The 24,590-nt window shown below is 42.0% G+C and overlaps 1 protein-coding gene and 2 long non-coding RNA genes across 6 annotated transcripts; 2 read left to right on the top strand and 1 right to left on the bottom strand.

The window, feature by feature from the left end:
• The first annotated feature begins 121 nt into the window (after nucleotides 1-121).
• On the top strand, nucleotides 122-21,081 carry AMMECR1L (AMMECR1 like). 2 transcript variants are annotated; one of them, XM_081913232.1, is made up of 8 exons: nucleotides 127-526; nucleotides 2,477-2,588; nucleotides 4,521-4,965; nucleotides 13,589-13,699; nucleotides 14,597-14,711; nucleotides 15,409-15,499; nucleotides 16,361-16,457; nucleotides 17,283-21,081. In XM_081913232.1, the coding sequence occupies exons 3-8, from the start codon at nucleotides 4,559-4,561 to the stop codon at nucleotides 17,392-17,394; spliced, it is 933 nt and encodes a 310-aa protein (XP_081769358.1). In that variant the 5' UTR covers nucleotides 127-526; nucleotides 2,477-2,588; nucleotides 4,521-4,558; the 3' UTR covers nucleotides 17,395-21,081. The 2 variants fall into 2 exon arrangements, with proteins under 2 accessions (XP_081769359.1, XP_081769358.1); XM_081913233.1 differs by lacking the exons at nucleotides 16,361-16,457; nucleotides 17,283-21,081 and adding an exon at nucleotides 15,865-16,354 and having other exon boundaries at nucleotides 122-526.
• Nucleotides 5,027-13,581, top strand: LOC309370961. Of its 3 annotated transcripts, XR_014168766.1 has the most exons (5): nucleotides 7,412-7,483; nucleotides 7,597-7,757; nucleotides 9,691-9,781; nucleotides 10,029-10,107; nucleotides 10,303-13,577. It is a non-coding gene; the product is annotated as an uncharacterized lncRNA (long non-coding RNA). The 3 variants fall into 3 exon arrangements; XR_014168765.1 differs by lacking the exons at nucleotides 7,412-7,483; nucleotides 7,597-7,757 and adding an exon at nucleotides 5,027-5,047 and having other exon boundaries at nucleotides 10,303-13,581; XR_014168767.1 differs by lacking the exon at nucleotides 7,597-7,757 and having other exon boundaries at nucleotides 7,466-7,483; nucleotides 10,303-13,576.
• Nucleotides 18,882-23,498, bottom strand: LOC309370962. The gene is made up of 2 exons (XR_014168768.1): nucleotides 22,555-23,498; nucleotides 18,882-21,842 (listed from the first exon to the last, which is right to left on the bottom strand). It is a non-coding gene; the product is annotated as an uncharacterized lncRNA (long non-coding RNA).
• Between the last annotated feature and the right edge of the window lie 1,092 nt (nucleotides 23,499-24,590).

Genomic DNA, 24,590 nt, shown 5'->3' with positions numbered 1-24,590 from the left:
GATCAGGCGTCGGCGGGCGGAAGTCCCTCTGCTCCCGAGGATCTATGGTTTCTTTGTAGGAGGCGCTCCCCGCTGCGTCTATGGTCCTCGCGGGGCCGGACGGGAGGCTGGCGGATCGGCGTGCACATTCCTCCCCCATTACCTCACACTCGGCGAAGGGGCCGCCGGGATAGTGGAGGACCTGCGCTCTGTGCCGCCTTGCTTCAGCTCTCTCTGTGTAGCCGGCGGCGAGCCCGGGATTCCTCTTCCGATTTCGCTGTGCGGTTTCCCCCCCTTCCCCTCCCCCCGCCCCCGGGCCGCCTCGTCCTCCCCTGCCCCGCTGGGTCCACTTCTCCGGCTCTCGCCCGCCTCGGCCCATGGCTCCATGAAGCGCGGGGCAGTCGAGGTGGTGGCGGCGGCGCTGGTGGCGGCGGCGGGGAGGCAAGAGCAGGAGCGGCGGCGGCGGCAGCGCTGGTGGCGGCGGCGTTGGTTGGGCTGAAACAGCGAACTGGGGAAGGGAGCCGTCTCCGCTCCGGGGAGAGAGAAGGTGGGGGCTCTCACGTCCTCGCCGCGGGGGGGGGGGCTGCTCATATATTACCCCCCCCCTTGCGGGCTCACCTCACATTCCCCTCACCCCCCCCCGGGCTTCATCCTCCTTTGCGCCGCTCTCGCTCCTTCTCTCTTCAGGTCTCGACTCTGGGGCGTCCCTCTTATCTCTCCCCCCCCCTCCCGCATCTTCCTCTTCCTCACGTCCTGCTCGGCAGCCTCCCCCCCCCCCCCGCTTTGTTGCTTTCCCCACGCTCGTGCACGGGGTCCTTCAAGCTACTTATTCGCCGACTCCCGGCGTGGTGCAGCGGCTACAGACCGGGGCTTTGGACCCGGTTCAAATTCTCGGTTCACCCGCCTGGGTAGCCTTGGGCAAGCCCGGCTATCCTTGTACATCTGTTGTGAGGATAAATGAGACATAATACCTTGTTACGGCGGCGGAAATGCTTATGGAACAGGGCTAGTCACGTCCTCCTCTTGCATTCAGTACAGTCACGTAGGTCGTCTCTTCGCTCCTAAACAGGTTTACTCAGCTATAAGCTCCGTTTCAGTTCAGTGGGACTTGGTGCCTAGCGTGTCTTTTAGGATTGCAGGCTGTAGTCTTTTGCCATAAGGTCCTGTGTATTTGTACCATCCTGTTGTGTCCAGCTGGGTTTTTGCTTCCAGATAAGGGAGCGTAGGATTGTGGTCTTAATTAGGAAATAAAGTTCATTGGAATTAGGAAGTAAATTATTAGGATGTAAAGTGCATTTTGGAATATATATGCTTGCTCTGATGGTTTTCTGAAACTATTTCCGTAAGACATTCAACTGCTGGTTTTGTCCCCATCGACTACTCCAATAAGTGTGTCTACCCTTTGCTGTGTCTTCCTGTTGCTAATCATTTTATCTATGTAATCTGCCTTCTAACGCTATCAGTGCCATCAGCTTTGTATATGTCTGAGTTAAAATAGTGAAAGAGTTGGATCTCATACTTGGAGATGGCTTCAACATTTTATTCAGCTTCACCAGAGCAGACTACCCCTGTTTTATCTTCTCTGCAAGTGTGGCTGATGTGCTAGAGGAGATAATTAGCCATGCTGGTGTATTCTATCCCAGTGTCAGTGTGGTCTTAAACTAAGTGAGCTAAGATGACAGTACATGTCTGGTGAGGATCATCTGTAGAGGTTCTCCTGGTTATGCCAACATGCATCCATTTGGAAGTGTATGTTTTCTGTAGTGCCACACGCTATGAAATGGTCTCTCCCCATCACCCCCACCCCAAAATAAGGCACATGCCAACAGTAAAGCAGTTCTGGCACGTGCTGAAAACTTTGCTTATCATGACATTTGCTAGCTACTGATGCCAGCCATTATAAGATTCTATAAGGATATTCTTATTGTCTGTCTGAAAGTATTTTAATGATTTTGATTGCATTTGTATAATATTTTATATTGTTGTATATCTCCTTGAGATGCCTCTGCCAAAGGCAGTATATAAATATTTTAATAAATAAGGCCCAAGCACCCTGCACCTAATAGTTCTAGGGTATTTCTTCCTGTATTAGCTCTTTCATTTTGCTTCTTTCACTATCTTTTGTACACTATCTGTACAAAAGTTCCCCCACCCCATAAGGAAATACAATAACATTGTCTTTCAATGGTTTCATAGCAGTAGTTTCTCTGAGTGCATGTCATAGTAGGAGTAAGATGGACTTTGGGTCAAGAACAGAAAAGATAGAAAAGCCCACATTTACTTTGTGTCTTGTACACTGTGTTAACCTAGTATGCCTCTTTCCATCTATTTCACTAGCAATGTGGTAGTGCATTTAGGTAGTGCAAGTCGTAGTAGTAGTGAGGTAGTGCAAGTAGTAGCTGATTCAGTGTTTAATTTTGATTCAGTCTTAATTCAGTGTTTAATTTTGCCTAGATATTATTTTATAGCCCTTTTTTCCTGAATTTTTTTTTTTCAGAATTGGGGAACAGGAATGGGCCGTGAGAAAAGAAAATTCATTCCAGATATAAAATAGCTTCCCCTTCCACTTGTCCATCTCCCCCCTTGGCAATACAAGGTTTCTGCTTTCAGTAAGTATTATCTCAAGCACAATATGTTGAAACTTACGGCACAATGATGCTGCGAATACTGGTGACTGGTATTACCAAAAATCATATGAAAGGGGAGAGCTTTACCCACCTTACAACCTCCAATGTTACTGTATTCTTTCTGCACCCCGCCCCAACCCCTAAGCTTGGTGTGTTTTTTACAATTGCCACCCAGTTCCAAAGTGATGCCAAGGTTAGATAATATCCTATATATTTTGCAGCCCTGTTTCAGTAACAGAGCTCAAACTGAGATGAAATAGGGTGTTCAACCCAATAATTAGCAAAGCAATAAAATTATTTGATGTAATGTTACAAGAAATCGCTGCCTATAAAACCCTTTTTCCATATGCTGAGGTGACTGTAGTCAGGTGGGGATAGGATGGCGAGTTAATTGTTGGATAAAAAAAGAACTGAATAGGTGATTCATTGTTAAATTGTTTCTTTCTCTTTGCTGGTATTTACAAAATGTTAGCATCTGAAATGCACCTGCCAGTTTCATCTACATTTGCTTTCTGGCCATTTGCACATATGGAATAATAATTTTCTTATAAAATCCCTTGCAAATATCATACATTCTGTGCATGCTTTGGATTGACTTCTGAGTAAATGCGCCTAGGTTTGTGTTGCAGTTCTGGCCAGCATGCTAACTAGGCCATTGACACAGGTGCAGCCACAATTGTAGAATTCTCCCTCCTCTTTCATAGCCATTGTATAACCTTCCATTTACAACTAACACTTTTCAGCCCCAAACCAATACAAGGGCATTGGTCTCAACATTCTCTTTATGTAAAGAAGACTGAGGCCTACACTCAACAGAGAAAATTGTCCTGTTCAGTTTTTAATTTGAATTTAAGATAGTAATATGCAAGAAAGTTCAAAATCTAAGGCTGAAGGTCTCATTTCTATCTGTAATCTGTGTTTTGTTAGAGGGATCTTTGATCTCCCTGGTGGTTATTTGTATTTCAGTGATAATGGGCAAATTGCACTAATTCCTAAGAAAGGGTGGCAGCAGTAGACCTGCATATGGGAATGTCCAAGAAAGGAAGACTCACCCTCTTGACTCTACCAGGCTAATAACTAGCATAGGAGAGGTGATTGGCATACTGCCTTCTTCCTCCAAAGTATTTATGACACTGGGAGCTTTCTCCTACTCTTTTTGCCCCAGTATATACCTGTCTCCTGCTGGTGGGTATAGGGGCTAGCTTGTACTATCACTGCTGATTAGATTTTCCCGAGACAGGTGTGAGCAAGGAGTGGATAGAAAGAATAGCCTCTATGTTATAAGATTGCACATCTAGAAGATAGTGAAATGGCTGCAGCCTTTGTTTCAATATCTGAAAGACTTCACAGTTCCCTGTGCCTTAGGCCTTCTTGGACATAGTATTTTGCAAGTGAACTGAACCCCTAGGTTGAAAGCAAACTAAAATTGCAAGCATACAGTGAGCACTTTGTAGCACTGTGGCCGTTCAACCAATTGTATGTGTGATGATATCACTGAGCACATCTGGAATGTTTTTCTTGGGTTTATCTAGCAGCATTCTGCCTTAATGCAAAGATAGTCCAGGTTGAGGACTACTCTCCATTCCTATTGCTGTATGAGGTACTAAAATACGCAAATGGTCTGCAGTTACATTTAACTTTTGGATCACATGTTGCTCATGCAAACTTCACGGTAATGTTCCTTTTCATAAATAAAGTCTACATGACCTTTGTAAAAAATGTCTTCATAACTGTGCGCATCGGTCTGCTTTCTATTTAGTTTTCCAGTCTTGTGCAGTCATATGTGAGCTTTCTTATGGAACTCGGGTTTTTAATGTGAGAGCTGTAGTTTTCTTACTGTGGAAAAAATACATCCTTATAATTTGCTTTTCTTTAAGTATAATGCTATGTGTTGCATATTGTGTGTTTTGCCAGGGTTCTACAGTACTCCAGACAGCAAGTGCTGAATCAGGATGGGAAAAAGACGCTGTGTTCCTCCACTTGAGCCCAAGTTGGCAGCAGGCTGTTGTGGGGTAAAGAAACCCAAATTGTCTGGAAGTGGAACACACAGCCACGGGAATCAAGCCACAACCGTGCCAGTCTCTAGTTCAGGTCCTCTTCAGAACCACCAGCATGCAGATGGGGGCAATGGAAGGGAGAACGTATCAGATTTGACTTTATGCCCTGGAAACTCTCCAATTACGCGAATGAATCCCACTTCAGGAGCATTGAGCCCACTCGCCCGGCCTAATGGAACTGCCAACAGCACCAAAAACCTAGTGGTGACAGCGGAGATGTGCTGCTACTGCTTTGATGTACTCTACTGTCATCTTTATGGTTTCCCTCAGCCAAGACTTCCTCGATTTACCAATGACCCCTAGTGAGTAAATCCATGGGCATGGGAGGGAAACTGAAAATTCATCATCCAAAGTTCTTATGTTGTAGGGCTATTTGGAACATAGGTAAACTGTGAAGAAGGAATCTGCAGTGCTGTTTTGATGTTTGTAGGATGACATAAAATTTGAAATGAAACTGTTTTAAATGGTGGAAGCATAGGTAGATTGATCTATATTAGGCAAACATTTAAAATGGGCATGCACATCCTACGGGGCGCATATTCAAGCACAGGGCCTTTGACATTGTAGCACTCTCAGTAACTAAAGAAGGTTAAGGGATTGGGAGCAGGCCAAAGGATATAATGCTCCTTCGCTTCTCCAATGCAAATTCCCCAGCCAAAGCAAGCCTTATGGTAAAGGTTTATCATGACACCCATCTTATCCATAGTTAATGCTACTCCACAGTCGGTATTAACCAGACTTGAGATCAGAGGGGTCTGTTTTCCACCCTTAAAAGAACAGAGAAGGGTAGTGTTTTATACTGAAGTCTGATACTTTGTAGCTGTGTTATATATACTTTACAATATCAATATCAAATTCAGTATCTTTCTTTGTTGCAATGAGAATCTTCACGTTTGCACAGCATAATTTGTAAGTGGCTCCATTATAACATGACATATTCTTTATTATTGAGAAAAGTTGCATTTGGTGTAAAGGTTATATTTGGGGAACTAGGAAGCAGGAAAACAGCTTTTAGAAGAGGTTTGAAGTGAAATGGAATGAGGAGGTAGCCTTGCTTTGTGTGGCGTAGGTTATGCAGTGCATGATATACCTTATACTTATTAAATGGCAGCTCTTTAAGAATATTATGAAGAAGATTGGAATCTGCTCCCCTAGAACGCCATTCCAATTTTTGCTCTAGCTTGTTGTTTGAGTGATGTGAATATTGTGAGTCTCCAACAGAAAAAATATGTGGCTGCCTGCTAGAGCCAAGGGTGAAGCAGATATTTCAAAAGTAGCATGGCTGTTCCCGCATTTGGATCCCGTCCTTGAAAAGATAACTCGTGTCTTCTTAACACTTCTTAGCTTAGATTGTGGTTTTCAAATATTTAGATCATTTGCCTCTAATGCAGATTTCACTGGAATTTTGTTGAACCATGACATGATTATTTTTTTGGTAAAGAGTATTTGCCCCACATAGCTGTCTTTTAAAACAAAAACAAAACTATGCTTTCCAGCCATAGGCCAGCCACTACTGGCTCTGCATGATCAGGGTTGGTCTTGACTCATGGTCTGAAATCTTCTATTTTCCTAGGAAAATGTATTGAAATGACTTTAAGGGATCCGAAATCCCCCCCCCCCAAAAAATCAGAAGCTTGATAACTTGAGATTTAAGCCAATATATTTGCTGGGGAAATAGTGATTGATCACTTTTCCTGCATTATTTTCTCTACAGACAGATTGGTCCAGTCTGGACAATTATATATTGGCTTAATAAGCCAAGATATGCCCCAAAATTTTACCCACGCATGCAGCTTGCCCTTTATGGTGTACCTGAACACAAAGTGGATATCATCAGTTAACCATTTTTTCTCATTTTGTCTGAACTGTAAAACTATGATTACCAAGTCAGGAACAAGCCAGAAAAATCAAACTGTTGTTGGCAGTTGGTTTAAGATCTTGGCTTGTTCTGAACCTGGTTGTGGGAGTTCCCAGTTGGAAGAGATGGACACTGTTGCTAATTGAAGACTTGTACCTTGCATTCAGAAACACCAATGAAGGAAGTGGCTGCTTGCATTGGTACCAGCTTTATTCATATCTTGGTTTATTAAGCCAAGATATGATCATCTGAATACAGCTAAAAATAGAAATAGGTATTTCTGAAGGTGATCATTGAAACCCAGCTTTATCACAGTAACATCATATTATATCACATCTGCAGGCATATCAGAATGAGTGTCTTTGCCTGTGCTTTCTGTGGAACAAATCTGGATAAACTGGCTAGAAAAATCATATTGCCCTAGGTTCCTATAATCTGGAAGCTAGTGTTGAAAAATGCTGATTTCTCACATCTTCCCCATTCAGGAGCAGTATCAAAAGTTTGCTGCACATTCATAGGAATTTGAGTTTAATTTTTATAGCCATACTGTAGTAGTATGTTGAAATTATGGGGGGTGGTGGAGAGAGAGAAAATCAGCGAGTAAAAGTCCAGAGTTTTTGATTAGACTAAACAAGCATTTTTTTTCAACCCTAGAATTTGGAGTTTTTCTTGAGAGTGAGAAATCTCGTGTTGTTTGAGCCATCCCTTCGTCTTGGCTCCCCTGATTTGCCCTCCCTTCTCTTCCAGAGATTTGTGCCTGTGGAATTAGCACAGGAACAGAAAGTGGATGTGGTCATTCTATCTTTAGTATTCACTTTTTTGTGTGTACAGCCTAGCTGTACATGCTCAGACCCCTGTTGAGAGGGAAACAAAACTTTGGAATAGTTTACCACATAGCAACACAAGACCACAAAGGGGTATCCTGAGGAAGTGGCATCTTAAAGATCAGAAGTTACCACCAGGTGGGTAACAGTGCTTCTTACCAGCTAATCTGTGCTCTTATCTGTCAAAGTTTGGAGCAGTTAACTCAAGATCAATCAAAAGGATTACTGAAATTTTCACACCTTCTCCCCAGAACTGTCCAGTGTACAGTCTTCTGATAACAACGTGCTTGGAACCAAAGTGACCATCCATCCATGACCCCTATGGTGCTTTTAGAGCCTCTTTGAAGTGGATTAGTCACTTCTAGACTGCTGATCAATGGAACCTGATCTGATCTCGTCTATCCAGAAATAAGTATGCACCAGCTGTGCACTCTGTCACTTCTCTTGTTTTTCCTGTAGTTTTGATGTGTGTAATATATCAAGAAGGCTGACTGAATGCTGGGCTAATCATCTCCCCAGTAGTGGGAATCTGAATACAGCAGCCAAGTTAAACAGTCTGCCCAAGGACATGCCAGCAGAGAGTGATATGCTTCTGCTGTGTCAGATTGTGTGTGTTGTTTTCTGTTTTAAAGGCCAAAGACTGTAACACAGAATGCCTTCCCCAACCTGGTGACCTCCAGATGTTTTGAGCTACAACTCCCATCATCCCTTACCATTGATCATGTGGGCTGGGGCTGATAGAAATCCTGGAAGGCACAAGGTTGGTGAAGGCTAGCCGATAAACTCATGTGCAGTGTGATACTGAATTGGCAACCCTGATTGCCTCTCTTATTTGTGTGTGCAGTTGGTCTCTACATAAGGCTGTATGTATGGCGTCAACTACATAAGAGTTCGACTTCTCCCTCTAAGATGAAAAAGCATGCATCACGTAGAGGGAGATACCACTACATATTTCAGCTTTCTTCAGCTTGGTGTCCTCTAGATATGTTGGATTAAAACTCCCATTATCCTTACAATCGGGCATGCTAGCTGTGACTGATGGGAAGTATACCCCAACAACATCAGAAGGGCACTGGGATTGGGAAGGGATGGTTTATTACTCAGGTGCTCTCCTGGGGAACATTGCTGGTTGCAAGAGGTGGCATATTAAGGTTTCATTTTAGTCACAATTATTTAGAACTTGAAATAACCTCCTGAATATTTCTTAGGAGAAGCTTGTCTTTTCAGCACTTGATAAAGCTGCACTGTGCTGGAAATTGCATTCCTTTAATACATCTCTCTATTCTTCCAACCTAAATAACCAGATGATGCCTCCTAGATCATAGTACCTGTAATGATTTACTAGTACTTGGGTCCAGGAGAATCCTACACATTTAAATAAAACATTTTACCAATTGTGTCATTATTTTAATACTTGACTTCAAAAGTCAGACCTGTTCCCTGTGTGGCTTTGTTTTTTGCATTAAAAACAAGTGCTGATACAATTTGTTTGATGAAGGGTCATGGATCCAGTTTCAGGTTTCTAAGTATAGGCATGGCAGATTTGTTTGTATGAAGTTTATGTTCCAGGGTAATACCTGAACTTACCATAGTATAATTTATTAGGCCAGCTGAAATATCCCAAAGGTAGTGTTCAAGCTTTCAGGTTCACCAGATCTCTTTTTCAGGCTGGATATTAAGTCAAAAGGGATGGGGGAAGATGTTGATGATTGTGATGAGAGAGCTCATGTCTGCAACTGAACATTTAAGATGGAATAGAGAAGATCCTAAATACACTTACCGAGGAGTAAATTCCATTGAACTTAGCGGGGGCTTACTCCTCATGAAATCAGTTAGCGTTTTGAGATTTTATTTATTATTAAATTTTCCACAGTGCTTTTATCATTGCAAGTGCATCTCTGTCACTGGAGGAGCCAAAACTGGATGGTGGAATGGGAGGATAGGAGTGGTGTCAAATTCTAAACACCCCTTGTACCTACTACAGGTACATCAGCCTGGCATCCTGCGTTGCAGGGGCTTGGCCTAGATGACCCTTGAGGTGCCTTCCAACTCTACAATTCCATGGTTACACCAACAAAAGAGGTGCAAGCCATAACTCAATTAACCCATTAAGCTCAATGGAGACCAAGAAACTACCCTACTCTGTCCTGGCATAGTATAGGATTCAAACTAAGTTTGCATTTAGTCACAGCACATCCCCACCAACATCTAACACCCAAACATAACTCAGATGATAGCATTTGCTGCATGGAGCTGTACGGCTCTGGTTCCCGCATTAAGGGGGAACTAGCACTTGTCACGAGCATCTTGGACTCAGAACACATTGCCGATACTTGTTGTCTTAGAACCCATACAGGTATATCGCCTCAGGACACAAGCAGCCAACAACACCTCTCATCTGTAGCCAAGGATGCAAGAACAAAGCACCTTGAAGAGGTAAGCAAGGGGAAAGGGAAATCTTTTCAAAGTGTAACTGGTGCAATCTTGCTATATCTTGGCTAAACTATATTGGTGGAAGGATCCTTTTTCTCGTCATACCTAGAAACACCTTTACAAAGAAGCACAAGGCTAAGCATACAGAAAGGGGTGCCCTGGTGGCCATGAAACCCCCATATGCAAGAAAACTCTATTAATGAAGGACAGACCATAACCACACATGCTCATGATTCTTTTTGTCATACAGGGTCGTGACAGCCTGGACACATGGAACAAGACAAATGCAGTACCCAGAGTTCTGTTGTAACTCCCTAAGAGAGAGGTAGGTATTGTCTCAGTTTCTACACTTTCTCACCCAACAGAGGGAGGGAGGTTAAGGCTAAGGGTATTGGATGAGCACCTAGGTGATAGCACTCACTCAAATCCCCTCCTCACAAACACCTATTACACATATAGCTCCAGAGACTATGCTGACTATTACTTTAGTGCTCTCCTTTGTCTCTTCGATTTTCCAGGTGCAGAGAGAACAGGACACATTCCACTCCCAGTGCCATGCAGATCTCAAGTGAAGCCTAAAGCGAGACCGGCAGTTGCGACTATTGTGATTCTAGCCATATATATCAATCCAGCTACCTTGAGTACTATATGTAGAAAACGAGATTCTGTAAATTGAAATACCTGATACTGTGCAATAAAAGTTTTCATTTGCAGCAACAAATGTCTTTGTTTTTGTCAGTGTGGATGGCACTAATCCCATCTGCCAGTTCTCACTGGTCTCAAGATGGGAACTCTGACCTGGAAAGGGTTGGCTTATTATTAGAGCTCAGGGTCTGTAATGGCTCCATGCTCAAATTATGGTAGTGGGTACGCTCCTCAGAGTTTGCAAATGGCCTGATTACTACAGTAAGTGAAGCAGTCATTTGGCATTGAGGGCAAAATGCATGATGAGGTCTGGTACAATAAACAGCAGCTGGCTAATTATGCCGATCAATTCAGCATTTTCCCTGATTGGATGACACAGCACTTACTCAGGTGTTCCAGTCTGAACATCTCCCAACAGTGACTGCTGAGAGGCTATATCAGTGGCTTGAATCTGGAACTCCTTGCATACCTGAGTAGTAGAGCATTGGAGTTGCAGGCAGAAGGTTCTTGGGATCTCCAGGTAGAGCTGGGGAAGACTCCCTGCTTGAAATCCTAAAGAGCTGTTGCCAGTCATTATAGACAATAATGAGCTTGGCAGATCAATGGTCTGACATGTTATAAGATAGCTTCCTATGTTCCTTCAGCTTTTCCACAGGGTATGGATTCCTTATGTAGCCCATATGCTCCTGATATAAATGGATTCTAATTCTGTCTATTCCTCGCTCTTGCATCTGACATGATTGAGAAAGGCCAGGCATATTGACTACCGCAGTATGTACAGTCCATCAGCCTTGCTTAGCTCATACACAAAGCACTTCCATTTCATCTTAAATCTGTTTAAACTAGACAAGTTTTTTCATCTTGCTTTCTTTCTCACACATGTACACACTCTTTGGTTGTTATTTGCTTAATATCCATCCTGGAGAAAACATCTGGTGAACTCAAAAACTGGCTTGGTACTTTGTTGTCTCTCAGTTATTCCTCACAAATATATTACACTGTTGTTGAATTTGGTTCTTTCAACACAAACATGTTTTTTGTCTGCATTGTACGGTAGGTTATTTTAAAAACAAGGAATACTATAATTGAAATGTATTTTTTAAGATAACATTATTTTGATTACATTTCTGTCCACCCTGAGTGGGATTTTGTTCCATTAAATTGTTAGTGGAATGTAACATAGGGTTTCCCTGCTAATTTTTTAATTCTAGAAATATCCAGATTTTTACCCATTCTGCACCCTATTAATTTTTTTGGCATATCACAATTCTTGCAACTTGTTCAGATTCAACTACATAGCTGAATCCGCTCAAGAGATTTGCAAGTTCATTTGGAGAACCAGATCTGATCTTAGGATCCGTTGCTCTTTTCTGGTGCACACATAACACTCAGGTATAGCTTGTTTAATGAACCACAAGTCTCATAGGTCAAACAAATCATGACTAGTTTCTCCAAAGTTTGTCCGCCCCCCCAGCTGCTCTTTCTGTCATGCCTTTGTAGCCTGGTGAGGATTTGTGGTGCGGTGATTTAGGAGGAGTGCTGGGTTCACACACATCACCAAGCCATAGTTATTACAAATCAAGTTTTAGAAGCCAATAAGAAAATACAGCTTTAAATCATTGTTGGCAGTAAATAAACCATGGTTAAGTTGCTAGCCAGGGTTCACACATAATGCTAGGTTATGGTTTAATAGACCATGGTTTAGCATTACGTGCAAACCAGCCTACTGAAAATTTCTCAAATGCCTTAGTAGCCCAAAGCCAAAAAAATCCTTTTCCCCAGCCACAGTCCCAATCCTGATATGCCAATCACAGTTCTAATCTGGGGCAAATAACAGCTGTGGAGAGGGGTGATTGGATTGGGACCATAGCAGGGAAAGTGTATACTTATAATTGAATCAGAAAAAATGGATGTACACTATTGTTTTTAGTTTTATTCTGATTTGTTCTTTCATTGTGGCCCATCATATATTCTTTTAGCCTCCATATGAGATGCCCCTTGAAATCCTGCTTATACTGCTTTATAAGTTCTATTCAGTGGTTTGTGGCTGGAGCAGTAACTGAGTTAGGCATTCTCAGTACTAGAGTTACGGTTTGCTCTCTAATGTCATCCTGCACACTGCCTGCATGTGACTTAAGTACTTTCAGAATTGAGGCAGGGAATACTGTGGTCTTTTAGTATAAGCTTTATATGCAAAATAGGGAATGTTATTGGTACCGTGGTTAGCACTTGAGGTTAGAGAATGTTACCTCCAATTTTGTATGCATTGGGGAAAGAGAGATATGAAAATGCTAGAAGAGATTTGAAAGTGTACCTATCTACCTACCTGCAACCCAGGATAACACTTCATGTATCTGATAGTGGACTGTAGTCTGTGAAAGTTTATGACATAATATACAGTATTTGTTAGTCTTTAAGGTGCCACAAGATTATTTCTTGAATTATCCTCATTGAGATAACGTGGGAGCTGCATCCCAACACTTGTGCCTTAATTATTTACTGTATTTTTACTGGTGCGATCTGTATCTATTCAGAGCAACCTTTATTAAGCTAAAATACAAAATACTCAAATAAAACAGCAGAGGGCATAGCTCTCAAAAAGTACTGCCTTTGGAAAGAAGACAAAATAAGAAAACTGAACATTTCAGAGTTCAAGGATGACTACAGTAAAGGCCTTGTCCTAAAAGCAGATTTGTCCCAAGACTACTAGAAACCAGATCAAAATGAATCCAGATAATCAGCTTCATCCAGGAGTCACTAGAGTTATCTATCCCCTACCCAACCATGTTCCCCCAAAAGACAAATTTGAGACATATGCTAGTTGTGTAAGAATAAAAAATAATGTTTTATTACGGAGAGGCCTCACAGCCACCTTAAGTGTAGCTAGGAAGGTCTTCCACATTTGTGGACAAAGATTAATTTGTAATAAAATTAAGTGTGAATGGATTGGGTGTGTTTAACCTGGAGAAGAGATTATTAAGAGGTAATATTAAAATATTTGAAAGGTGCAGCAAATTTATTATTTTGCCACTTCAGAGTGTAGGACCTGAACAAATAACTTCCTATCAGTATGAGCTGTTTTCTCAGAGGCTGGATGGCTACCTATCAGGAATGCTGTAGTAGTGAATTATTTGAAGATGGAGTTTTTGTGTTATGCATTTTCAGTCCACTCTTTGTGACATGGAAGACAGGGCGAGACAAGAGACTTCGGGGCTGCATCGGAACTTTCTCTGCCATGAATCTTCACTCAGGACTCAGGGAATACACATTAACCAGGTAAAGACATCATCCATACTGCCTCAAGTCTGATGGGAAACCAGGCACAGTGGGGCATCCATGTTGTGATTTCCTATGTCTTGTCTGAGGCATCATGTATCCTGCTGCTCAGGCAGATGTTCTCCACCAGAATTTTCTGCTACCCAAAATTAGAATTGAGGAGTCACTGTTGTAGCTGGCTGTATATTGTACTATGGCTTCCAGTTAAATGGTACACTGCATTCTTTTGTTTGGGGCTGAAAAACCATCTTCAAAGCATGGTATAGCAGTTCTTTGATTAGCAGTGCACTGGATTCCTATAACCTACAGGCACAATGTAAGTTAGTGGTTTATTGTTTTCACCCATGATGGGGGTTTCAAGGGTGCACACCCACTTTGCAAAAGCACCCCTCCTCCAGGGGGAATATGGTTGGAAGAAGGCATAAGGCTGCATAGCAGAACCGAATAGCAGGCAGCAACCCTGCTGCTGAGATAGGCAGCCACGTCACTAGGTGGCCAGTTCACTTGAGCCAGTAGCCTGCATAAGGTCAATAGCCTGCATAAAGTAACGGTATGCTTGTTACTAAGGCAAGGTATTTTCTACTAGCATCAAATCCAATTTGTCTTGGTTCTTGGCAGAATGTGAGTGTTTTGGGAAAGCATTTCAATCTCTTCCCATTTCATCGTTGTAATAGTCATAGACAGAAATCTTAGTGCATGGCTCTACCTTTGGTTTATCTGGTGTTCCATTTTATATTTTATTTAATTCTCCATGTAATGTGCTTCAACCTGTTCTGACCTAAAGTGATGCCCCTTGTCCTGGGATGAAATGAGGCTGCAAATGTAAGAAAATGCTTGATTTAAACCTTATGGTGCTTGTTTTTGGTTGTGTGTGTGTGTTCTGTTCCCCTTCTATAGTGCACTTAAGGACAGCAGGTTTCCACCCCTGACTCGTGAGGAGCTGCCTAAACTTTTCTGCTCTGTCTCCCTCCTCACTAATTTTGAGGATGCCACTGACTACTTGGATTGGGAGGTGAGAACAGGTGCATTTGGATCTCTGCATCACTGTCTCATACCATTTGGGTTCGGGTTAGTATATGGTAATGTGTCTGTTTTATTATCAGGGTAGATTGTGGTTATATAGCTAGAAAAATGAGGTTGGAAAGATGGAAGACTGACAAAGAATGCAAAAGTGGAGTAATATATCAATATTACTTCAGTTAAGCGTATGAGAAGGGAAGGTAATTATTAGACTAACGTTGCAATCCTAATTCCACTTAACTGAATTCAACAGAAGTAAGTCCCATCAAAGTTCCTGACATGATTAGGATTGCACTGTTCAGGGTCATCCTGTGCACATTTATATGAAAGTAAATTTCATTAAACGCTTTGGGACTTGCTTCTGTGTTACAAGCATAAGACCATACTGTTATAGTGGCATATGGGGTGAAGGGCATATATTTTACGTTTTGAAATAGTGGGGCTTGCTGAAACTAATTAATTTGGTCTGCCTTGGAGAAATTGCCTCTGGGGCCAAAAGAGATGGCAGTACACAATAGAGTTGTCCTAGGAAATGACTTATGATATCGCAGATGCAAGAAATGGAAGCAAGGTGGAGGCCTTTATCCTGACAAGGTTGGACTGCTGGTAGGATGCATGGCAGCTGGAAAATGTTTTGTACATTGTTACAGGAACTACATCTCAGTTGACGTTTATGTTTCCATTGCTAGGTGGGAATCCATGGAATCAGAATTGAGTTCATCAATGAGAAAGGTGTCAAACGCACAGCAACATATTTACCTGAGGTTGCTAAGGAACAAGGTGAGTTTGAAACAATCTACACTGAAGGAAAGTGGTCTAAATATCAGGATTTGGATTGTGGATTTTGGCTTATACAGCAGCAGTGGAGGTCACCTAAAGCCATTAATTATATATGGCTGAATTGTTTTTAAAATCTGCCCTTTAAAATGCTCAAAAGGTACAGTGCTAGTTATTCATTCAATGGCACATGTTTTTCCCCCTAAGACCAACCATGTCTTAAAAGCAATTTTCTTTATTACTGCTAAGACTTTGGTGTTCTTCCTCCCATCCCCTTGCCATAAAGAATGCCTGGCTTAGTTTACTGTTGAATCAGGTTTGGCCCTTGTGAGGTTTTTTTCAACATTGTGTGTGGGTTTCCTCTTCAGCCTCACCTGATCGCACAAGCACAACGTCAGATGACCCTTCTATCCTCCCTCAGCACTAGGTTTTGTGCTGCAAACATGGACAACAGTTGACGAATCCAGCAGTTGCCACCACTGTAATTGTTCAAAACATTTCTTCCACCATTCAGAGGATCACATCTCCTCCTGGAATTGAGTCAAAAGACCAAAGTGTAATTCATTAAATCAGGTCTCCGCACTGCACCATTACTGGAGAGTAGTGGATTTATACTGTGTTTGATGTGCAGCTGTGTCTTACTTTGAAAATGTGACTAACTTGATTGCTATATATGACTAAAATAGGATAATTGGAAATGTCATATGACTTTGTTAACTAAATTGTTGTTTTCAGTTGGAACTGAATTTGTTGGAACAGTTGGAACAGTAATTTGAACTTGCTTATCTTTCTTTTGAGAGCATATCCCTTTTTCTTGAAATGAGCCTGTATTTAGTTCACTGCTGCTTGCTTTTTTTTTAACAGATTGGGATCAGATTCAGACAATAGACTCCTTGCTCAGGAAAGGTGGTTTTAAGGCTCCAATTACCAATGATTTTAGGAAAACTATTAAACTCACCAGGTAAATGACATATTTCACTTTTTGGTAGTTGTCAGCAACTAAAGTCATTACTACTTTCATTGCTGATGGTAAGTTTTAAGATTGCTCTTTGTGCTCCAGATCCTGCAGTTTTCTGAATTTCCTCATTGCCCCCAACAGTGGTGCCTAAATCATGTTGTTTTGTTCAGTCACTGTATTTAAATTGTTGCTTTTAATTTTCACAATAACAAATACTGGCTGCCAGAGCCAACTTTGTTTTTGCCTGGGCAATGTGTGTGTGCGCGCGCACACACACACACACACACAGGTTACTGGGCTGGCTGGGACACACTCCTCCCCACTGCTGGCAGTGATGGCTGCTTTCTTTTTCTCTGCCATCAGTTACCATTTCCTCCTTTGTATGCTTTCTTTTTGGGCCCACTGGTGTGATGGTTAGGCAGCAAGACGAGATGCAGCATCTACTTCCAGCTCCTTATGCCTGGAGGGAGAGAGTAAGGAAGCAAATGGAAGCCGCTCCTGCTTCTCACCTCTGCTATCAGCAGATTTAGGCAAATAGGAAGACGAAGCAAGCACAGAGGAAATGAGTGAGTGAGGGATCTGGCAGTGAAGAGAAGGACCTGCCATCACTCTGCAGCCATTTAGAAGGGCTCCAGTCGGCAATGACTACTGAGCCCCTGTGGATTGTGGGCCTCATCCGTATTAAGCTGGAATTGAAATAAATAATTTGAAAGGTTAAACAATTTTTGTTGCTACAACAGAATTCCGAATACAGCTGTTGGTGATTTGCTGACTTTGTTTCGTTGACAAATATATATTTTTTAAAGATCCAATGCTTTTTTCTTTCAGATACCGCAGTGAGAAGGTGACAATCAGTTATGCAGAATACATGGCTTCTCGTCAGCATTGTTTTCAGAATGGCACTCTTCATGCCCCGCCCCTCTACAATCATTACTCCTGACACAAGGCTGCATGACCAGTCCCGCCCCCCAGCTACCACTAACGGCTATGACATCATTGGGGCAGATGCCTCCTCTTCCTGGTCCAGTTACTTCTATTACTGCACCATTTTATGATGCTAGCTTCCGTTGCCAAGTCTGCCTTCCAGCTGACTGAGGGATGGGGGATACCAGTGAGTGCAACTGAACTTCAGGGGCCCATGCCTTTCCTCATCCTTCCTTCAGAATGAGGGTTCAGTTGGACTGAGGCTCCAAGACTAACAGTTGCAGTTGGGTAGAGAGAACCTTGAGGAACGGCAGTACCGCTTCAGATTGCTCTGTGTGTTAAATTGCACTGTGTTCATTTGAATTGTTAATTGTGGCAGCCCCCTTGATTAAGTAGGAGAGTTCTCCTGGCAGTCTGGGCAACGGAGTACAACAACATATTTTTAGGTTATTTTTAATTTTTTTAACCTCTGATATTTATCTACCATGAGCTGATTAGTCCTTATACACCCCAGGCGAGCAGATGACATGACGTGTTACAAGGATGTATGTCAGCAAAGATTCCTCCCTCCTCCTCTTCGCAGAAGATGGCAATTGAAAGGGGAAACAAAAATTATTGCAGATGAAATTTACTGCGTGCACAAATCCAGGAGGGTTCAGTTCGCACACCTAGCTGCTCTTGGTTTTGACGAAGAAGGAAAGTAGCCCACTAGATAGGACAGTAATGCATAAATGAAGGTGAACTGTTCTGGGTTATGTTTGGGAATAGCTTGCTTTTCCTTGTCTCCTGGAAGTACAATCTCCCTCTCCTTTGGGGGTTTTCCCTGGGTTTCTAACTTGAAATACAAGCAGCATGGTCTGCTGTTGGATTGGGGCTGATATTATTCCCCACAAAGCCATCGTTAAAGCAATTCAAAAAGGACGTGAAAATTGTGTATAGGAAACACTCCATGGGACCTGTGTTTAACTGGCAGCAGTTTTATTTAGCATGACCCTGATATCCAGGTAATGAAATACACAGTAAATGTTAGCCTATAAGTGGTTATCTAATATAGGTGCCATCGCTGCACTGGTGCTTCAATACTAGATACATATAATTGGAAGTCATTCAGATTGATTTAAAAGTACATAGCCTCCAGATAAGTGTACTTAGAACTGGAACCTAAGGAATATTTTCAACCCATACCTCCCCAACCTACCCCCGCAAAGTTAACTCACAACCATGTTTAACTATCCTGTGGATTTTAAAATTGCCCTTCCTATTGTTGCTGAATAGCCGGTACATCAAATCATAACTGGAAAGCTCTTTTTTCCCATTCAACTATCCTAATTCTCCTGTGTGAGTCACTATGTGTTATCATGAATGCAGGCATTCTTAAATGAATCCACAGGGACTATAAAATGGTAGTGCAGGACTTGTGGAAATCTTGGTAATCAGCATTGATAGATTAAAAAAAATGCAGGCGGAGAGCACAGCATTATGAGAATTTGATACCTTATATGCAGTATGTGTAAGGACAGTAGCTTTTATGGACGGCTTATGGGAAGCCAGGAATTATCTGGGAATTATCTTTTACTGTGGGATGCAAGTTTCCAGATTCTTGGTGAATGAACATTACCCTGGTGGGGAGGGTGAGGGGAGATTAATGCCTTCTATCTTGAAGCAAAGCCTCAAAGGCAGACTGAATAGATGTTGGATTACTGGAGAGGTAGACATGAATAGCCCATATGAACTGGTGAGCACTATTTGCCAGTATCTGGCTTGGTTGCATCTAAGTGAACTGCTGGCTAGAAGAGGGCAATCATATTATCTTCCTGGCAAAAGGACTGTTCAGAGAATCTAGGAAGCCTCCAAATTACTTACTTTTCTACCACTATTCCTCCTGTCTCAGAAGAAAACCTAACCTTAAAATTTTGCTTGTCAATGAACACATATCTAGATGGTTATGGGTGGGAATGAGAGAGAGAGAGGAGCTCATATTCCAGATATCTGCAGTACTGCCCCAGCTTTGGTTTTGTATCAGATCATTTGTATGGATTACCACTTTTTTCCCTTCTAATGATGATGAAATGTGTTTGAATGTGAAGGGACTGTTTCATGATTTCCTGCTACTGAGAATAAATCAGTCTTCTTACAAATTAGAGTGATTTGTAGTTAATGTTCCAGGTGCCCTGGACTGATGGGAGATTGTAGATGGGAGAGGAGAGTTCAGCTGTGGTCATGCCATCCATCTCTGCTCTCAGACAGTATTGAAACATAGGGCTACACTAATTACTATTCAAGTGTTCTACTTTAGAATTTAAATTGTAAAGATATTTTTAAAAGCAAAAAGGAATAAAAATGGTGCTAATCTTTCACCCCTGAGCACATTCGGTGAGACTGGTCATGCAGGCATATAGTGCCAGGCTATTCAATATTGCTTTTTTAAAAAAAAAATGTTTGCCCTGTTACGTGTCTTCAACAGTGTATAGTGTTAATTACTTGGTTTCATTTTAATGGGTGTGGGAGTTCAGGAGCCAGGTGGGGACCTTAGTTGCCATTTTAAAGAACAGACTTTTAGGAGTGACTTGACCTACTTGGTTTAATTTAACCATTTCACTGAAGTAAGCTAAATTGGTTTTGGAGTGAGAGGTGGTCTCATTCCCTGCCCTTATTTCCATCCAACCACCTAGTCTGTATAAATGGAAATGCCTCTGTTAAAGTTGGATTGTGGTGTTTTCTTGTACTAAGTGGAACAGCAAGCAGGCCATGAAGCACGAAATAGTCCTGAGAAATGGGAACATTCAGCGTTGGTCTCATAATGGAGTTCAGTTACAGTATCTTTGAACAAGTGTGTTAGTTGTGTCATTCCTGCAAAATGTATGGGGCAGAATAAGTCGTCTGCAGAAGATGACACTATATCTGGCTCATACATAGCAGTGATGCACCAAGATGAGCCAACACGGATATTTGAGTGATGTGGGAACCAACAAAATAGCTAAAAGAGAACAGCCTGTTCTGGAGCCGTAACCAGTTGTATTTTTCAGCTGATTAGTGAGTAGCAGGATTGTATAAAGACCTTAGCAATAGTCTTCTGGTCTGATTGGGAACTGGCTCATCCTTAGCTACAAGCAAGTGCCTTTTGGTCTAGATGGGTTTATTTCAAGACAACTGTAGTTGGGAATCTTCCTTGCTGCAGCCATGTATCTTTAGTGTATGGTTTTTGTTTTTGTTTTTTCTCTCCAGCAGATAATGTCTTTGATCACTGGAGTCTCACTGTTCCCCCCCACCCCTTTTCATAATGACAACGAGCCTATCTTGATAGAGGCATTTTGGTCAGAAAGATTTTATGGTCAGTATATCAGATCAGCAGAAAACTGCACCTGAAGACCATAAAGGCGAAGTAATCTGTACATTTCAACCAAAATTTTAAGTTTTGCACATAATTGTTTTCCCCGATTCATTGTTAACATTGCAGTCTTCATTGACTGAGTGCTGTTTTGTTTGATTTCTAGCACCAAAATGAGTGACATTTTGGGGTTGTTACTTTTCTTTTCTTTTTCCTTTAAAAGCAAGGAATTTCTTTTGACCTTCAATGCAGAGATGTCAGACCAATTCTTTGTTATTACACTTGGTTGCCTCCTAGCTATATAACTTCTGGGTGTAAATCATTGAACTTTACCCTCTAATGAAGTATTGTAGAAAATAAATTGTAATGGATACATTTTTATCTTGTTCCTCTTTTATTGGTGTCTTTGCCGATTTTGACTTTTCACATTACAATCTAATACTAATAATTCATTTTGTGTTGTTTCTTTTTAATCCTACAAGGAAAATTAAAGTTGAAAGGCAAGCAGTGTGGATTCTTTAACAAAATTAGGAAATGCTCAGAAGTAATGAGATTGGAACTTGTGTTTTTTTTTAAATTAAAACTTTCATGCTTATCTGGTTGTGGTGAACTGCCTGTTCTCATTAGTTTGAAGATAAAAAGTGATTTCAGGGTGGTCATTTTGAAATTGACATTTACCAAAATTATGTATGCAAAGTGCTTTAAAAGCACAGCTGCAACATAAATGCTGAGAAAGCGTTTACAGTTCTGTATCACTTAGATTATGCATAGCAATAGTCTTAACTCAATATATCTGTAAAAAAAGAAAGCTGAGCCTGTCAGACTCATAGGTAGCAAGTGCCATAGGTATTTCCTTTGTGTTTTGGTAAAGAATGCCAGCAACAGTCCCAGATCATCTTCAGTTGATAATACCAACCAAAAAATCCCAACAGGAAAAGACTATTGTGATTTTATACCAATTAAGTGTTAAGCGGTTCTTTCTTGCTTGAGGGTGTTTGGCCTGAAGACAAGTACCACTAACCTGTCCTGATGTGCAGAATGAGCAGTAATGTTTCTAATGGAAGGATACATTCTGCTTTACTGCTGCTGCATTGATTTGGAATCAAACATTCTCTAATAAATAGATTATTCTATCCCTTAAAGCAGTGTTTTTCAACCACTGTTCCGCGGCACACTAGTGTGCCGCGAGATGTTGCCTGGTGTGCTGTGGGGGAAATTGAAAAATTCAAAAGATTTTAAAATAAAGTATTTTATAATTTTTCATATTTCTGTTTACTGACTATTTCATAATAAAGTAATTATAAAATACTTTCTTTGTGTTTATTTGATTCCTATTCAAGAGAATTACTTTGTATATAGTCAATATAGGCACAGAGTTAAATTTTTTAACATTTTCTAATGGTGGTGTGAAGGGACGCAGGTGGCGCTGTGGGTTAAAGCCTCAGCGCCTAGGACTTGCCGATCGAAAGGTCGGCGGTTCGAATCCCTGCGGCGGGGTGCGCTCCCGCTGCTCGGTCCCAGCGCCTGCCAACCTAGCAGTTCGAAAGCACCTCTGGGTGCAAGTAGATAAATAGGGACCGCTTACCAGCGGGAAGGTAAACGGCGTTTCCGTGTGTGGCTCTGGCTCGCCAGAGCAGCGATGTCACGTTGGCCACGTGACCCGGAAGTGTCTCCGGACAGCGCTGGCCCCTGGCCTCTTAAGTGAGATGGGCGCACAACCCCAGAGTCTGTCAAGACTGGCCCGTACGGGCAGGGGTACCTTTACCTTTACCTTTAATGGTGGTGTGCCTCGTGATTTTTTTCATGAAACAAGTGTGCCTTTGCCCAAAAAAGGTTGAAAAACACTGCCTTAAAGCACTTAATCTTATAAGACAATTGGATTCTACTTGGGCAAGCTCTGGAAAGTTTTGTTTTTCAAAACTAGTAAAGTTATGAAAGTATGGTGTTTTGTGATCCGAGTGTTCACCTTCCCCAGTGCCATGAATGAACAAGGTAAAATGTTAAAAGTGAGTAAAGAGTGTTTCATCAAGCTGCTAGTCAAAATTCTTTGAATCTAATTTCTCATCATAAGCTACAATATATATTTGGGACCTGTGATTTACTGTACGTTACTTTTGCTTCAAACACAGACCTGGATAAGCCAGCAAGAGACAAAATACAGTATTATCTAATATCTATTGTTCACAATGGGAATGACCCATTGGCTTCAATGCCTCAGTTACCATGCAGAATTTGAGCCTGGTTATTGCTGGGGTGGTCATGGCTATTGCAGAAAGACTCCTCATTTATGCGTGACTCTTGGATAACAGAGAACATTTGTGAATTCACATAAATAAAATGTGAATTCTGGCTTGTATCAATTGATAGCTGAATTTAAACCTCTCGAGCACATTGTGTGCATGAGACACAATATCCAGTGCATAGGGCTATTGATGATACTATTTTAATGCACATTTGACCAACAGACCTATTCTATATATGTTTACTCAGAAGTTAGTTCCACTGGTTTTTAAAGTGGGCTTATTTCCAAGTAGGGCTGGAACAATAGGGTACTCATAATGCAAACCTAAACATCCTAAGGATTGAGTCCCACTGAACACATTGGGAGTTACTTCTGAGTAAAAATGTTTAGGATTGTCAGAATTACTTCCCGACCCTTTGATTGTTTAAGCAATCATATAAATATGCATGCTCTTGGAAATTGTAATGCATCATGCTTTCCTGAACTCAATGTTATTACAGGTGCACACTTGCTCAAAGGCTGCAATCCTAACCCCACTTACCTGGGAGTAAGCCCCAATGAAATCAGTGGCACTTCTCAGCAGATATGGTTAGTTAGGAGCGGGATTTAAATGGAAGAATTGACATCTGGGGGGGAATTACCAAAAGGCGGCACTTGGCACTTTGTACTGGATCTCAGGCAAATAGGTGCTTTCGTTTAAAAAAAAAAAAAAAAAACTCAACAACTTTTGGAGTGTCCTGGCAACCCTACCTATTGTTGCCTTTGACTGGACTTAACTGTCCAGAGGCCCTTTACCTTTTTACCTATTAGTGACTCCTTCCACTCCCATTCAGAGGGAATTGTGAGTTAAACTCTTTAGGATTATATTAACAACGTGAATAAGTTTCTGCTCAATGAGGTGCATGCTCACTTGGGTTTTTTTCCTCTCTTATCAATGGGTAATGCAGAGAGTGAAATGTGTTTGCCACTTGTCCATTTTTCACCTGGACAGCATGGAAATTGCACATCAATATTTGACGTCTAATGGGTGCCTTCGCTGCAAAAGGCAGTTGGGTTAGGGCAGGGCTTTCCCTTCTCTGCTGTCACTTTAGCAGCAGTGGTACTGCTCAGTTCCAGTGGCGTAGTTAGAGAAGGAGAGAGAAACAATTGGTTAGGGCAATGTTTGGGTCTTGACTGTCACTTGGATGCACCAGGGCCTGTGGTTCACGCAGCTCTGCTTGCTGGCCTAGAAGTATTGAGGGGAGAACCCCTTCGCCCGTATGCGCCCTAAGCAAATCAGTTGCAAACGAAGGAAGGTGAGCTTGAAGCAGACAGGGGGGACCCACAACAAACAGGGACCCTTCCAATGCCACATTCTCCCTCTTGCCAGCCTCCTGGCCTACCTGCGGGTTCTGAACGTGGGTCACGCTGTTGCATCTAACCCAACATTCCGTTTACGAACCGGCTCCCTGCCAGCTAGGTAGTTTTGAGGAGGGATGGGGGCCGTGAGCACACAATTTTGCAGGACTCTAACCCCTGACTATCGGCCATGGCGGCTGCGCTTGAGGGGAGTGCAGTGCGATACCTCGAGGGCTGCTTATTACCCGTCGCGCTTTTAAGCGCCTTTGGGGGGCTGCCCCATTTCCTAGCCTGCAGACTTTGG

Source organism: Podarcis melisellensis (assembly GCF_964234715.1).
Source record: "Podarcis melisellensis genome assembly, chromosome: 5".
Classification (NCBI taxonomy): domain Eukaryota; kingdom Metazoa; phylum Chordata; class Lepidosauria; order Squamata; family Lacertidae; genus Podarcis; species Podarcis melisellensis.
Note: the sequence above shows the minus strand (reverse complement) of the source record. Positions and strands in the feature narration are given on the sequence as shown.

Excerpts from the sequence above, each read along its gene's own strand:
- AMMECR1L (XM_081913232.1), top strand. The coding sequence starts at position 4,559 with ATGGGAAAAAGACGCTGTGTTCCTCCACTTGAGCCCAAGTTGGCAGCA. Across the intron at positions 4,966-13,588 it reads CGATTTACCAATGACCCCTA|TCCACTCTTTGTGACATGGA; the intron begins GTGAGTAAATCC and ends ATGCATTTTCAG. Across the intron at positions 16,458-17,282 it reads AAAACTATTAAACTCACCAG|ATACCGCAGTGAGAAGGTGA; the intron begins GTAAATGACATA and ends TTTTTCTTTCAG.